This window comes from Babylonia areolata, chromosome 6, assembly GCF_041734735.1.
Source record: "Babylonia areolata isolate BAREFJ2019XMU chromosome 6, ASM4173473v1, whole genome shotgun sequence".
NCBI lineage: Eukaryota > Metazoa > Mollusca > Gastropoda > Neogastropoda > Buccinidae > Babylonia > Babylonia areolata.
The window spans coordinates 30376389-30391388 of record NC_134881.1 but is presented as its reverse complement, the minus strand read 5'-3'; the positions used below and the strand labels follow the sequence as shown (position 1 = coordinate 30391388).

At 41.3% G+C, this 15000-nt stretch overlaps 2 protein-coding genes and 1 long non-coding RNA gene across 3 annotated transcripts in view; 2 read left to right on the top strand and 1 right to left on the bottom strand.

The window, feature by feature from the left end:
- Window positions 1–985, top strand: part of LOC143283362 (uncharacterized) — a 1969-nt gene extending 984 nt beyond the window's left edge. The window contains exon 3 of the long non-coding RNA XR_013055392.1: window positions 373–985. This is a non-coding gene — a long non-coding RNA (uncharacterized LOC143283362). The remainder of the gene's footprint in view (window positions 1–372) is intronic.
- The window catches only part of LOC143282919 (uncharacterized), a 28743-nt gene that overhangs the window by 7046 nt on the left and 6697 nt on the right, over window positions 1–15000 (bottom strand). The window lies entirely within an intron of this gene.
- Window positions 4089–8558, top strand: LOC143282916 (uncharacterized). Its single transcript, XM_076588802.1, has 4 exons — window positions 4089–4611; window positions 6257–6313; window positions 7251–7307; window positions 8116–8558. Exons 1-4 carry the CDS (start codon window positions 4260–4262, stop codon window positions 8556–8558), a joined length of 909 nt encoding a protein of 302 aa, XP_076444917.1. The 5' UTR covers window positions 4089–4259.

The following is a 15000-nucleotide window of genomic DNA, read 5'->3' as shown; positions in this document are numbered from 1 at the left end:
GTGTGTGTGTGTGTGTGTGTGTGTGTGTGTGTGTGTCACTGTGTGATTGTCCGTGCATGTGTGCGTGTGCACACGCGCGCGTGTGTGTGTGTGTGTTCATGTGTATGCATGCATAATTGTGTTTGTGTGGGTGGTGGGAGGAGGGAGGGAAGAGCGAGGACGGAATGGATTGGGGGATCCTAAGCAATAAATTTTATTATCATCATCCTGCTTTGACGATACACACATGTCAATAAACACAGACGAGCTCTAAAAACAGCTGTTTAAAGATGGAACATTTTAGTGGTTCTAGTGGTATGTTTCAGTTTTAAAGTAATTTGTAGACACTATATCATTGTATAGAAATCATAACTGGTCATAACTCTGTTTCAGGAGGTGAAACCACGGAAAAATCCAGATTCAAGAAACTTGACAACTGAGTCGTCGATGCCCATGTCTTCATCTCCATCTTCATCTACATCGTCCCAACCTGAAACGGGGGCCCCTGGAACAAGTGTTGCCAAACAACACAATTCTCTCATCACGGGAAAATATATTAGAAAGCAAATGAACAAACTTGTTCTCTTCAAAAACCAGTAACGTCTGTCCTAGAGACATGCATGTGCAAATGCACCTGACAATTCTTCACCTTGTGTCAATCTTTCTGGTACATTGTGATGCTACAATCTGTTAATTCACTGTGCCTTCTATGGCGTCCTTTACCCAGAAGAACATACACACAGTCATCCGTTTTCATGGTGCATACCCATGACATAAGGTTGGGGCTCGAACTTGTTCTGTTTGACTTGTGCTGTCTGATTCTGTTTTGGTTCTTTGTACTGATGTATGTCGAAAATTCCTTGTCCTATGTGCATTTATGAAATTGACTCTGAATCGCATTTTTTCTTTGAGTGTAATGTTATAATACTCTTGAGAAGTATGTGTATTTTTTTTTTAGAAAAAGGTTTTGCGAAAAGATTTCGTTTGTTGTCATCTGAAGACTGGAGATTTCGTTTGTTTGTTGTCATCTTATTACACATTCCTTTGCTACAGTTATTTAGGAAACATGCAAATTAGAAAAAAAAGATATTTTTCTGACAGTTAATTCACTGAACTGAAATTTGGTCAATTTTTTTGATGGTCAAATATTATAATTGGAAATTTTGTGTCTGTTTGTGTGTGAACGCGCGCGCGCGCGTGTGTGCATGCGTGTGCGTGCGTCTGTGTGTGTGTGACTCTGTGTTTGTGACTGTGTGTGTATATGTGTGTGTGTGACTGTGTGTGTGGGAGGGGTGGGGGGGGGGGACTGTATATATTATAATGCGAGAACACAATAAAAATATGAATATATTCCCGTTATACTTTTTCTTACCTCCATCCTCTGCCGTGACTCATTTTGAAGCTCACACACACACACACACACACAGTCACACACACACATAGTCACACACACACAGACAGTCACACACACACGCATGCATGCATGCATACAAACACAAACAGGCACTCAGACGCGCGTAAACACACACGCGGGCGCACGCACAGTCTTTTCAAGACTGAGGTAGGATTAGACAAGTATCCATAAGAGGTGTCCAAAATGGCCGCGGCTCGCTCGCTCAGTTGGCGCAGAGAGTGTAGAATGAGGGAGAGGGCACACTCCCTTCTTTCCCCTATGTGCAAAACTGAAGCCTCGCTCGCTCGCGGCGCGCCGCGTCCCTCACCACCCTCTCCCTTCCCCCAGACAGTAGATAGCAGCCAGGCGCAAAGGAGAAGCAACACAGAAAAAGCATGTGCGTATGTTGACTGTCTGCGGCATGTCCCCCAAAATAAATACGTGGGTTATCGACATAATTTTGCAGATTCTCCATAGGTTTTAAAAGAGATACAGCAAAGAGAGAGAGAGAGAGAGAGAGAGAGAGAGAGAGACACACACTGACAAGGCGACAGAAATAATGACATATATGTTCATTTATGTTTTATCTTTTCACTCTCCTCATCCACACCCCACACAATGTGATATACACAGTTCTAAATAATATTATCGCAGAGATAACAAGTCTGATATAATTATATCAAAATACTTGTACATATAAAAGCTACAGCAATTTAAAAACATACAAATATATACAGTAAATTAAATTACCTGCTTTTTCCTGTGATTCATGGCTGGTTCTGGCTTTTTTGGAACTTGCAGGGTGATCCTGTCGACAGGGCATTTTTCTTTTTGTTGTGACTTTAGGTGGTGGATTTGGAATGTTGAACAATGTGGGGACAGCATTCCACACACGACTCAATTTTTCCGCACTGGGTTTCATAAACTGATTTGGCTCAAAATGTTCAGAGCAAAGTTTGCAGTTAGTGTACAGGTACTCGCTGGTTTTTCCCTGTAGATCAGCTCGCCTGGTGTTCTGAACCCACTTTTTGCATCTGTACAAAAAAAGCAATATAGCATTTCAATATTTATTTTCATTCAGTTTTCAATTTATAGAAACTGGTATCATTTCATCCTCAGTTGTTCTCTTCATCCTTCTCAGTACTATTACTACTACCACGACAACAACAACTACTACTGATGATGATGAAGATGATGATGATGATGACAAAGCTGGTGCTGCTACTACTGCTGCTGTTGCTGCTGCTCCTGCAACTGCTTCTACTATTACTGCCATTCCTGCTAAACTGAGTGATTACTGATTACTAGAAAGATTTGACTGGCGTCTACTGCAAGTAGTGATTACTATTACTATGACTGCTAGCTGAGCAGTCTACCATAACCACTACACTACAACCATAGCAACACATTCAGTGTTGCATAATTATATCAATGCATCACTATGGTTCTAATCACTAAAACAGTGCCTTATTTTGGGTTCAGTTTTGATGCCGCTCTAATGTTGTCTGTCCCAGACCCAAAGTCACAATCACAAAACGTCACGGATACCTTTCACAGCTCTACTTTCGGTTTTGCTGAAAACTACTTTCACTTTGCACACTCGGCTAAACAAAGCTCTGATTAACGAATGTAATAACGACATAAATGTCCATATCAACACGATACTTCATTAAACAAAATCATGAAACGCTTACCTGTCTTCATCTTTGGGAAATCGGAACAATGTCCATCCTTTTTTGCGCGAGTTTTTGCAGTTTACAGCAGAACACCAAGCCATTTCCTCTGCTGCCGTAACTGTCTGGCCGCTTGAGGGCGCATACTATTTCCGGGCGAGAGCTGCTCGCGCGGCGGCTTCACGCGAAGCGCTGAGTGATTCATCTCGCTAAGTTTAGTGCCTCTGGTTGGCGTCAAGTGACTGCAAGGCGCACACAGCGGCATTCCCAGTCCATGTTTATAGGTCAGTGGGGTCAGTGCAACATTACAGACATTTCAAGTCACATTTTTTCATTTCTTTAAGTACACAGATCTGGAGCCAGTTGCATTGCTCGGACGGAAGAGCCTAGTATGGTCGTAACCCGCTACTAACTGTGTGTAGTATCAGCGGAACTGACCAATGGCGTAGTTCGGTCAACCGTAGGCATTTAGTCACGTGTAACTGTCAAAAAGTTAGAACCAAGCAATGCAAATGGCACCGTGAGTAACAGTCAATGAAATCAGACGGTGAAAATGTAGACACAGAGAATTTGCTTTTAAATTTCTTGTTCGCCTTAGCTAGTTTGACTTGTGTTTACATGTGATTTTTGTCTCATGGATATATATATATAGAGAGAGAGAGAGAGAGACTACCGCCTCTTGCAAATGAAAGAGAAAGTGCCCTGCAGGTGGATCGGAAACAAAGAAGAACCAAACAAATGACTTACTTCCATTGTTGTAGTCTGTGACGACACAGTGAACACACAGAGCTGTCTACAGCAGGGAGAACGAAAGATGACAGCAATATGAATGTCGCAACGGGAGAACAGTTGACTAGAGACTGGAAAAGAACCTCAAAACCTGCGCACCCCGCAAGCGATTACAAAACCAATGCGCTACCGGTGAGCTTTTGGGAACGCACACCACAGCACAAACCGCGCCACAGACAGCGTGAGAGGGTTTGGTGGCAGTGTTTGTCATATATTGGAGACACCGGCGTGGGGCCTTTTACCTGTGCTAGGCGCAGCCTAAGTTTTAGACGCGCCTACCTAGTCGCGTGACTGAGCTGGGCCAAGTCGCTATGCACCATCCGTAACTTGCCCCGCGACTGCCTAGGCCAACCAACTTCAGTGACGTCATTCACAAACTTGGGGAAACCCCCCCTTTGCGCCTGCGCGGTAGTTGTAAAGAGAACATGGCCGAAAGCAAGCGATCGTCGAATTGGGGAGAAAAGGAAACTCTTGCCTTGCTTGGCGAGATAGCCATAGGGCAGGAAATGTTGTTTTCCAAGCTGAGCAATGCGATCACTCTCGCCCAAAAGAACAGACTTTGGGCGAGTATAGTTAATAAAGTTAACGCGACTGCTGGGCAGAATCGCGATGCACGTGCGTGCAAAAAACGATGGAGGGATGTAAAATCCACTTTTCTGCATCACAAAAACCATGCAAGCCAGACTGGAGGAGGCAAGCCGGCACCAACCACCCCGTATGACGAGCTGATAGCACAGATCCTTGGGGAGAATACCAGCCTAGTCAGCGGTATTACAGGTGGGTGGTTTTTTTTTCTTTTAATTGTAAAAACATTATTGATAGTCCCAAGCTGGAAGACGAAGCACGGCAATGGATGAGTGGTGGTGTGATATCAGGAAAGTCACATTACTTCCGATTAGCCTGAATTAGAGTTTAAACCGGTATCTAGTCTGAGCATGGATCAGTCAAGATACAAACTTAACATCTATTAACTGTACCAATAATTATTGTCACAAATATTAATGGTAAGTATAAAAAAAAAAAGTAGTGTAAACTTGTGTAAACCATGTGAGACTAATAATGATGTATGTGCCATCCCTCAACAACCACATAGACACAAAATCACCCCCCCCCCCCCTCCCTTCTCCAAGAATCATACAGACAGACACACAGCAGACATATGTCACACAATCTAATATGCATACATGCATGCACCCACACATGCACACGTGTGCAGTTTGAAGCTGTTTTATTGTACAAATGTAATCAATTTCCATCTTAGAACCACAAAATGACAAATATTTCATTTCAGAACCACAAAATGACAAACATTTCCATCCTCATATTCATAATAGTTAAACTTGCAGAATAATTATTATGTAATACCATGTCACTGTTTATATCATATATGTCTTTTGATAGGCACATCCAAGAAAGCATAAGCAAAGCAAATGACTTACTAAAAGGACATTTATTCATATTGATCTTAATATATTTAATAAATTATATAAAGCGCTGGTTAGACTACACTTGGAATATGGTAATGCTATATGGTGTCCATAAAGGCTAAATATCAATATCAGTCGAAAGCCATTGAAAGAGTTCAGCGTAGGGCTACAAGGCTTGTTAAAAAATGCAGACTTTTTGTGAGAGACTATCATACCTTAAAATACATTCTCTGAAAGGAGAGAGAATTCGAGGGGATCTTATTGAGACATGTATAAGTTTTCATGGTTTTACACAAAATTACAGATTTATCGTGGGATAATTTTACCCTACTATGATACTACAAAAAAAAAAGTACAAGAAGGACTGTTGTTAAAATTTATATTAAGCACTGTCGTACAAACACAAGAAAAAACTGTTCGACTAACAAAGTTGCTAATAATTGGAATGAATTGTCTGAGCACATAAAATGTGCACCCAATTTAAACATTAAAAAATCGTCTTGATTTGTTGTTGTTGTTACGTTCCTGGGCTGAACACTCCCAGGGTCACCTTATAAATGCAAAGGGTGAGAGGATTACATGTACGACAGTTTTCATTTACCCTGCGGCCGCCATGTAGGCAGCCACACTCGACTTCAGGGGATTTTCCCTCTGTATCCAGAGGGTGCAAGTTGTTATGCAAGGAGCTTATCATTGCTGTAGATAGTCCCCACAAAACATCTGCATTGCAGTGACAACATTTTAATGTACCCTGAGAGTTAAGGCTAAAGTCAACAATCACAGTAACCTTGGCCCCAGGGAAAATCGTCTTGATGAAAATGCAAAATTTAAATAATTATTTAGAAGCTAGGACTAAGATATTAGGAAAATTGCACCATTCATGACCCTAGACAAACTAATATATGTAATTTACAAAATATTTCTGATGGGACTGCATAAAGCCTCGCGGTTATTTGGTCCCCTTCCCTACTACTACTACTACTTTACTTTTGCAGATGTTGCCGAGTCGTTGCCTGCTGGTATCACTGCACCATCAGCTAAAAAAGATGAAGGTAAATATTTGAATAACAATATAACTGAAATCATTTCGACTACCAATAGCTCCATCCACATTGTGAAGAAAAATTTTTGTGGTGCCACATGACAATATAAACAGAACAACATTACATATAAGCAAAAATAATTATTACACATGTGAACCCACACACACCATGTACACACACTTTCTACACAACACACACATACAAAGCACATATTTTTCACCTAGGCATTATTTCCTCAAAATTAGGCCTTTGTGATAACACACACACGCATTTATAGTATATTATACATAAACATGCACACATACATACATGCATCCATAGATACACACACGCACTCATATAATATATCATCAGGCAAGATCAGATACATTTAAACAGGTTCACTCATATATCATCTGGCAAGATACACACTTAAACAGGTTTTAACTCTAACAATAATTATTTTTGAAAATAATTGTATTAACTGTAAAATAAAACTGTTTAAAGGAACAGTGTAAGCCATGTGAGACTAGTAATCATGTATCTGCACCCCCCCCCCCCCTCACCCTGCCCCCAACATCTACATACACAGACACATATGCATACACACATGCACGCACACACAGTACACACATTCAATGACACATATGCACTCAGACTCACTTATATATCAGGCAAGATAGTACACTTGAACATGTATTAACTCTAACAAAGTATTATTTGCTTCTTCTTTCATTTTTTTGTGTCACCTTAATGTAATGGTGTATGTGGTCTGAAGCTGTTTTAATTTTTTTCTTATCTTATAGGACTCATTATTAATATTGTTTGAATGTATTCAATTTTCATATCATAAGCACCATATACTTGAAACATTTCCCTTCTTTTATGCGTATGTTAATACACTTGCACTTATGTTGCAGTATGATTATTATGTAACACCATATATCATTGTTTTGTTTTTTTGCAGGGGTTGTCAAGTCATTGCCTGCCAGAATCAATGCAGCGCCGGCTACAGATAATGAAGGTATTTGTAACAAATATGATACCTTGCATTTCAATAAAAGAGAGAGGTAGAGAGACATAGAAACAGACAGCCATGTATAAGTAAGAATAACATCATTACAATTAGTTTGACAACCAGTAGCTCCATCCACATTGAGAAAATAAAAATGATTGTGGTGCCACACAACATATAATAATATATATAAATAATAACATTAATACTCCACATGTTTACCCACCAATACACACACAGAGCAATCAACACTCACACACACACACACACATACACAGAGCACATATTTTATACATGTATATGTATCATATGCCATAGGTTTGTACTGTACAACGCAGTACTGCAGAATTAGGCATTTGCTATTTGTTTTCTGTGACAAGGGTGCTAAGGAAGAAATTTCTTAGTCTATACAAAATCATATTTCTTGAACTATAAAGATATCGGCAACATTATTTTTATTTGTTCGTGAGCACACTACACATTCTTTTGGAGGTGATGGTGGCCATGAGAATACAGCTCCAGACAGAAGTTGACGGGACTGCCCAGCATTTTCAAAGCATGCAAGTTTGCAGGGAGCAACATCTGCTTAGGGGAAAGAAACATTACCCCTATTTCATACTCCACATTATGACAATCGTATCCACATTTACTCTCCAGACACTGAGGGTTTTTTTCATTAATTCCTCATTTGCAGGTCGTGGAGCACCCAGCCTTATCGGTGAGGAGGGGGAAGCCTGTGTATGATATTGGCAGAAATATTGATTAATGTTGCTTAATTGTTAAACACATCTAATACAACATGTTATTTTTGTTACAGGGGAGGAGACCCTCGAAGGAACTGCCAATGATTCAGCAATGGCCTGGGAACTCCTTGATGCACCTGCACCTACACCATCTGCATCATACAGGGCATCAACACCTACATCTACACCATCTGCATCATTCACATCTGCACTTTCTACATCCTACAACAAGGCATCGACACCTACACCATCACATGTGCAGCAAGCTGAAGCAGACAGACCCATGCCTGCACACACTTCTGCACAGCCTACAAAGAAACGGAAAATTAGTACTTCATTTATCCAATTCATGGAAGACGAGGAGTCTATACTGACAGCAGAGTGGCTAAAGTCAGCAATAGAAAAAAACAGGTCACAAGTAGAAAAGAACAAAGCTAAGCAAGCTCTGTGCGAGGCTCTCAAAATAAAAACTGATTTGGAAATCGCCCAACTGAGAGCCCACCAGCAAAATCAATAATAGGCCCTACAACTGTTTTCACTCTCCCATTCCCTGTCTCTCTGTGTAGACACATGTATCCAGTACCTTCCTATATATATATATTTTTTTTTTTTTCGCTATTTAGTATGATAAAAATGTTGACATGATTGTGTACATTATAATATTTGTATTAATTTCTTGGCAATCCATTTTAATGTCATTTCATTAATTGCTGATGGCTGTTCTTCACCCAATGCGCTGTTCAAGCTTTGTTTTTGTGTCATCCATCTCCACTGCGACATGCATTTTGTTCGTCACGTCTTGCGATTTGTTTCCATGTGATTTTACCTTTTGTTTGTCATTCTTTCTGAAAGGTGGGGTGGGACTTAATGTGCTTGCACGATGATATGCTTGTGCACACGCACGGACCTTAGATGTATAGGCCTTGTCTTGTTATACCAGACCATTGATGATTCTGCGTCTTGCTGCTTGTCCTGCTGCAACACGTGCTCGTTCACCCACTGCTGGTCGTTCGGCCACTTCACCATCAAAGTCAGGATCATTGTTTGGGACATCATGGTCATCTGCCACGTCTTGGTCATCTGCCACGTCTGCTACATCGGGGATGTTGAGAAGTCTTGCCCGATTGTGCAGCATGAAGCAGACGGCAATAATCTTGCAAGCCTTCTCTGGTTTCACACGCAGACCAACACGGAGACACTGCCATCTTTGCTTGGCCACACCAATGCAGCGTTCAATGGTAGTGCGTGTAGAGCTGTGTGCAAAGTTGTAGCGTCTTTCTTCTCGTGTTGTGGGATGAAGCACTGGGGTCAGTAGCCATGGTCGAAGCATGTAGCCGCTGTCACCAAGAAGCACACCATCGACTGAAGGCGTAGGTCCTTCAAAGTCAGCAAACAGGTGCGACTGTCTCAGGATTCGAGAATCATGTACGGAGCCAGGCCATCTTGCCACCACATTGATGAATTTCAGGTCAGCGTCACAGACCACCTGAAACACATGTACAAATACTTGAAATAGACATACATTATTTTCATGATAGTAGGATGTCTATGTCTTTGTTTAATCTTTGTGTCATTCTCTGTCTCAAGTCTTTGTACTGTATTTGTAGGATGTCTGTGTCTTTTAGGATATGTGTTATTGTGCTTGTGTGATGTTTCAATATATATACTGTTATACAGCTGACACTGTCTCAAGTCAGTACATGTAGTGATGTACTGTAAACAGTTTTTTGTTTGTTTCTCAATCATAGTTAACAGGGTTTTTGGTGACGAAAATGATTGGTGGTAGAATGAATAGGTAGTTTATGTATCTGTATATTTTCAATCTGTAATAAAATAATCTTCAATTGCAAACAATGCCTGACTGAGTCTGTATCTTGTCTGATGATTTATGAGTGTGCATATGTGTGTGAGTGCATGTCTGGTTTTCTCTTTGTGTGTGTGTTTGCATGTGGTATGTATGTGTGTGCATAAATGTCTGTGTGTGTGAGTAAATATATGAATGTTGGGGTGAACATTGTATGCCTATTAATGTTGATTATTGTAATTAAATTCTATGTTTATTAATTATGATTTTTGTTGTATGCCATATGGTGGTGCTACAAACATTCCTTAAGATTACAGAGACATATAAAGTACAGTAAAACCCTGTTTGCTCAATCAACCCTTACCAAAAATCACTTTGTTGTTCAAAATAAGTTTCTGGGTCCCGATTTTTGCTGTTTAAGTTTAATCTTTTCGAAAGCACCTTTTACTCAAATACCCTGTTAGCTCAAATCTCAAAGTCAGTCCCTACTGCGTTTGAGTTAACAGGGTTTTAGTACTCTACTGTATTTTGATTATCTAGAATTTTGAAAACACAATCTTATATCACAAGACAATAATAGTCCATTTTAAATGCTTTTGAAATACTGTCTGTTTTCTATCATCACAGCAGTACATGAGACTTCCTTTTCTGCCAGACCATCAATTTCTTCATATTGGTATCTGATATACACCTTAACCAGGGCTTTAGTAAAAAGCTGATCATTACTACATTAGTTGAATATTTATCAAACCATATAAATTCATCTTGTGGCATGTGACCTTAAACGAATAAAAGCAAGAACACAACCTCAAAAACATAACACTATAAAATTAATGTGAAGTAATCATACACACAGCTCTGCATTGAATCATATAAAATTTTACAAATATTTCACAGGCTAATTCCTACACTTTCAAGCAAGCACACACACACACACACACACACACACACAAGAGCGCGACCACACACACATGCACCTAAACATGCCCACATTCATGCATACACAAACATGGGGTGATAAAAATAACAATAAAATTATAAGTAAGACTAAGAGGCCAACAACACAATACATCTGTGTTCAAACACACACACTCAAACACATATATGCCCAATACCAGGTTAAAAGGAAACTAGCATGTAGCAATGTATTATAATAATGACACAAATTACTGAGAAATAGAAACATTGTTAGATATAATCAGATCATTGCAGAGAATAAGTACTTAGCAAAATCAAACACATTGATTGCACACACACACACACACACACACACACACAGTACACACAAATATACACACACAGTGCTTACCTGTACATTTATTGAATGAAAGTTCTTCCTGTTCACGAACTCATGCTCGTTTTCGGATGGAGCCTGGATGCGCACATGTGTTCCGTCAATGCATCCAACAACATTGGGGATGCGTTGCATCAGGTAAAATTTCACTTTTGTGTCTTCAGCTTCCCTCTCATCTGGCATCCTCACGTACTGATTCAGCTGTGTTAAAAATGTGTCCGTCACTCGCGAAATAGTTCTAGACACTGTGGACTGATCCACACCTATCATTTCAGCCACAACATCCTGAAAAGTCCCTGTGGCGTAGAAACGCAAAGCAAGGCACACTTGCAAAACTGGAGTGAGCGACCCACGCCTTCGGTAATAATACTGTAATTCGTCAGCCACCGAGTCCGTCAAGTCAAGAATGGCTTGTCGAGGCAACCTGAACTTTCTTAGAACTTCTACATCATCAAACACTTCCAAAGGATGTGTTCTGTCTCGAAAAAGTCTGTTTCTTCTCAGCATTCGACGATTGCGAAACTGAAAGTAAACGAAGGCAGCCATGTTTAGTCGCAGCCTAGACCACCCTCTCAACGCGCCTATGTTAGGCGCGTCTAAACAAGCGACTAAATGCCGGGCATGGGTCATGCATACCGACTTTGCTCGGATTACCGGAAATACGTCATTTAGTCGCACGCCTAAACGGTAGGCGCGCGTCGTGCATAAGGCCCCAGGTCTTCCTTTTCCCGGACTGTTATCTGCTTTGCCTCCAACCCCACAAAACCACTAACACCAACACCACCATCACTAACACCACCACCACCACCAACTACAACAACACCACAAACATCATCGCCACCACCACCAGCACCACCACCACTACAAGCTACCACCACCACCACCCCCACAACAACAACCGCCGCCACCACCAACCCCACGACACTACTACCAACACCATCACCACCACCACCACCATCACCACCACCACCACCACCACCACCATCACCACAACCACCACCACCACCACACAACAACTAAATAAAAGACAGCAGCAAATACACACAGCCCACACAAAACAACAAACCAAACCCCCCCCCCCCCCCCACCCCCCCCCCCCCCCCCCCCCCCCCCCCCCCCCCCCCCCCCCCCCCCCACAAAACCCCACTTCAACACTACCACAACACAACACAACGACCACAACACAACAAACAGACGACCCCACAGAACAACCAAACACAACCTCTTTAGAACAACACCCAACCCTACAGGCCATGCCACCACAACCCCCCTAAAAAAAAAAAAAAAGAAAAAAAAAAAGCAAACGACACCCCAGACAACACAGAACTACAATCCCGATGGAAGAACAAATCACACAGAATTAACCCCCCATCCTCCCCACCCCCACCACCAAACAACATATATGACCCACAACACAACAAAACTTCCCCCACCACCAAACAACATATTATATGACACCAGAACACAGCAAACCCTACTACCAAACAACATATGTGACCCCACAACACAACAAACCAAACCACTAAACAACATATGACCCCACAACACAAGAAACCCCCCACCACCAACAACATATGTGACCCCACAACACAACAAACCCCACCACTAAACAACATATATGACCCCACAACACAACAAACCCCACCACTAAACAACATATATGACCCCACAACACAACAAACCCCACCACTAAACAATATATATGACCCCACAACACAACAAACCCCACCACCAAACAACATATATGACCCCACAACACAACAAACCCCACCACTTAACAACATATATGACCCCACAACACAACAAACCCCACCACCAAACAACATATATGACCCTACAACACAACAAACCAAACCACCAAACAACATATATGACCCCACAACACAACAAACCCCACCACTAAACAACATATATGACCCCACAACACAACAAACCCCACCACTAAACAACATATATGACCCCACAACAAACCCCACCACCAAACAACATATATGACCCCACAACACAACAAACCCCACCACCAAACAACATATATGACCCTACAACACAACAAACCAAACCACCAAACAACATATATGACAGTATACAACACAACAAACCAAACCACCAAACATGATCCTACAACACAACAAACCAAACCACCAAACAACATATATGACCCTACAACACAACAAACCAAACCACCAAACAACATATATGACCGTATACAACACAACAAACCAAACCACCAAACAACATATATGACAGCCTACAACACAACAAACCGAACCACCAAACATGATCCTACAACACAACAAACCCCACCACCTTCTTCTTCGTTCGTGGGCTGCAACTCCCACGTTCACTCGTATGCACACGAGTGGGCTTTTACGTGTATGACCGTTTTTACCCCGCCATGTAGGCAGCCATACTCCGCTTTCGGGGGTGTGCATGCTGGGTATGTTCTTGTTTCCATAACCCACCGAACGCTGACATGAATCACAGGATCTTTAACGTGCGTATTTGATCTTCTGCGTTCAGGCACTAGCAGGCCTGTACCCACCACAGCACGAAACAAGTTGACCTTAATTAAGGCCGTTTGACTCGACGAAATCGTCGTCAGTCGCGAGTGACTCCACTGTCAGGAAGACCTGACGGGAGAACAACACTGCATGGCACACCCTCCCACCCACGCTTCAGTGCCCTGTAGGGTTCCATCACAAGGGCTCGCTCAGTAGGGGTTCCTTATCACAAAGGTTCGCTGTCCGTCGTATGTGAATGTGTGTTTCGATGTGTTTATGCCGTGTGTGTGTGTGTGTGTGTGTGTGTGTGTGTGTGTGTGTGTGTGTGTGTAGTAGCAGTAGTAGTAGTCTTCAGTTTGTCTTCTGCTTCAAGTGATATTAGACGGAGAAAAAAAAAAGGGGGGGGGGGGGAGGGCGGAGCGTGGAGGTGGGAACGGTATTGGGCAGAGGGTGATGAATGATACGTATGTATGTGTGTGTGCGCATAAAATTATGTGTGTGGCGGGTGGAGGTGGGGAAAGATACAGAGCACTGGAAAAAATAAGACATTAAAAGGGGAGACAAAGGCACAATATAGAAGGAAACGCTAACATCAAACAACTGTAACTATAACAAATGTCCAATTGGACTATGCAGCAAACCTTCTGCAATAGCAGATAACATCTTGAAATTGTCAAAAATACATTCAAAAGAATTTTCCGAGAAGTCTGGTAAAAACGATTTCAGACTCTGACATTCAAAGAGTATGTGTTTGCTTGAAATAGATTCTCCACATATGCATTTAACATCTCTGCTGAACTTTGTTATAAAAGCGTTCAGCTTTATCCTGTTTGATAATGCCTGAATTTGCCTTAATCTGAATAAATTACTGAATGTATTTGATCGATTGACAGATTTCGGTTGTTGAATATTATTTATACTTTTATTTAAAACTTTGCCATTTTGCTGGTATACTTCCCTAACTTTGCTCCATGATGCTTTTTCTAGTAAGGAGTACCCCTCTTGTACAGACAAATGTACATAAAGGTCCGTGGTTCCCTGTTGGTGTTTTGCACCTTTTCTTGCAGGCCCTGTCAGCCCATTCATTATGCAGGAGACCAAGGTGAGAAGGAACCCAACAAAAAGTTATATGTGTTCCTCTCAAATTCCAAAGATGTACAATGTGACTTATTTCTATTATTATTTTGGACTTGTTCTTACAATTTGATGAGTTTAAAGCATAATTATAATACAGATTTTGAATCAACACAAAATAAGACTTGAAGAAGGCAAACTGGAAGATCAAGAATATAATTTAAAGCCATAAGAACAGCAATAAGTTCAGCTGTGAATATTGATCGATCTTTACCAATATGGCATG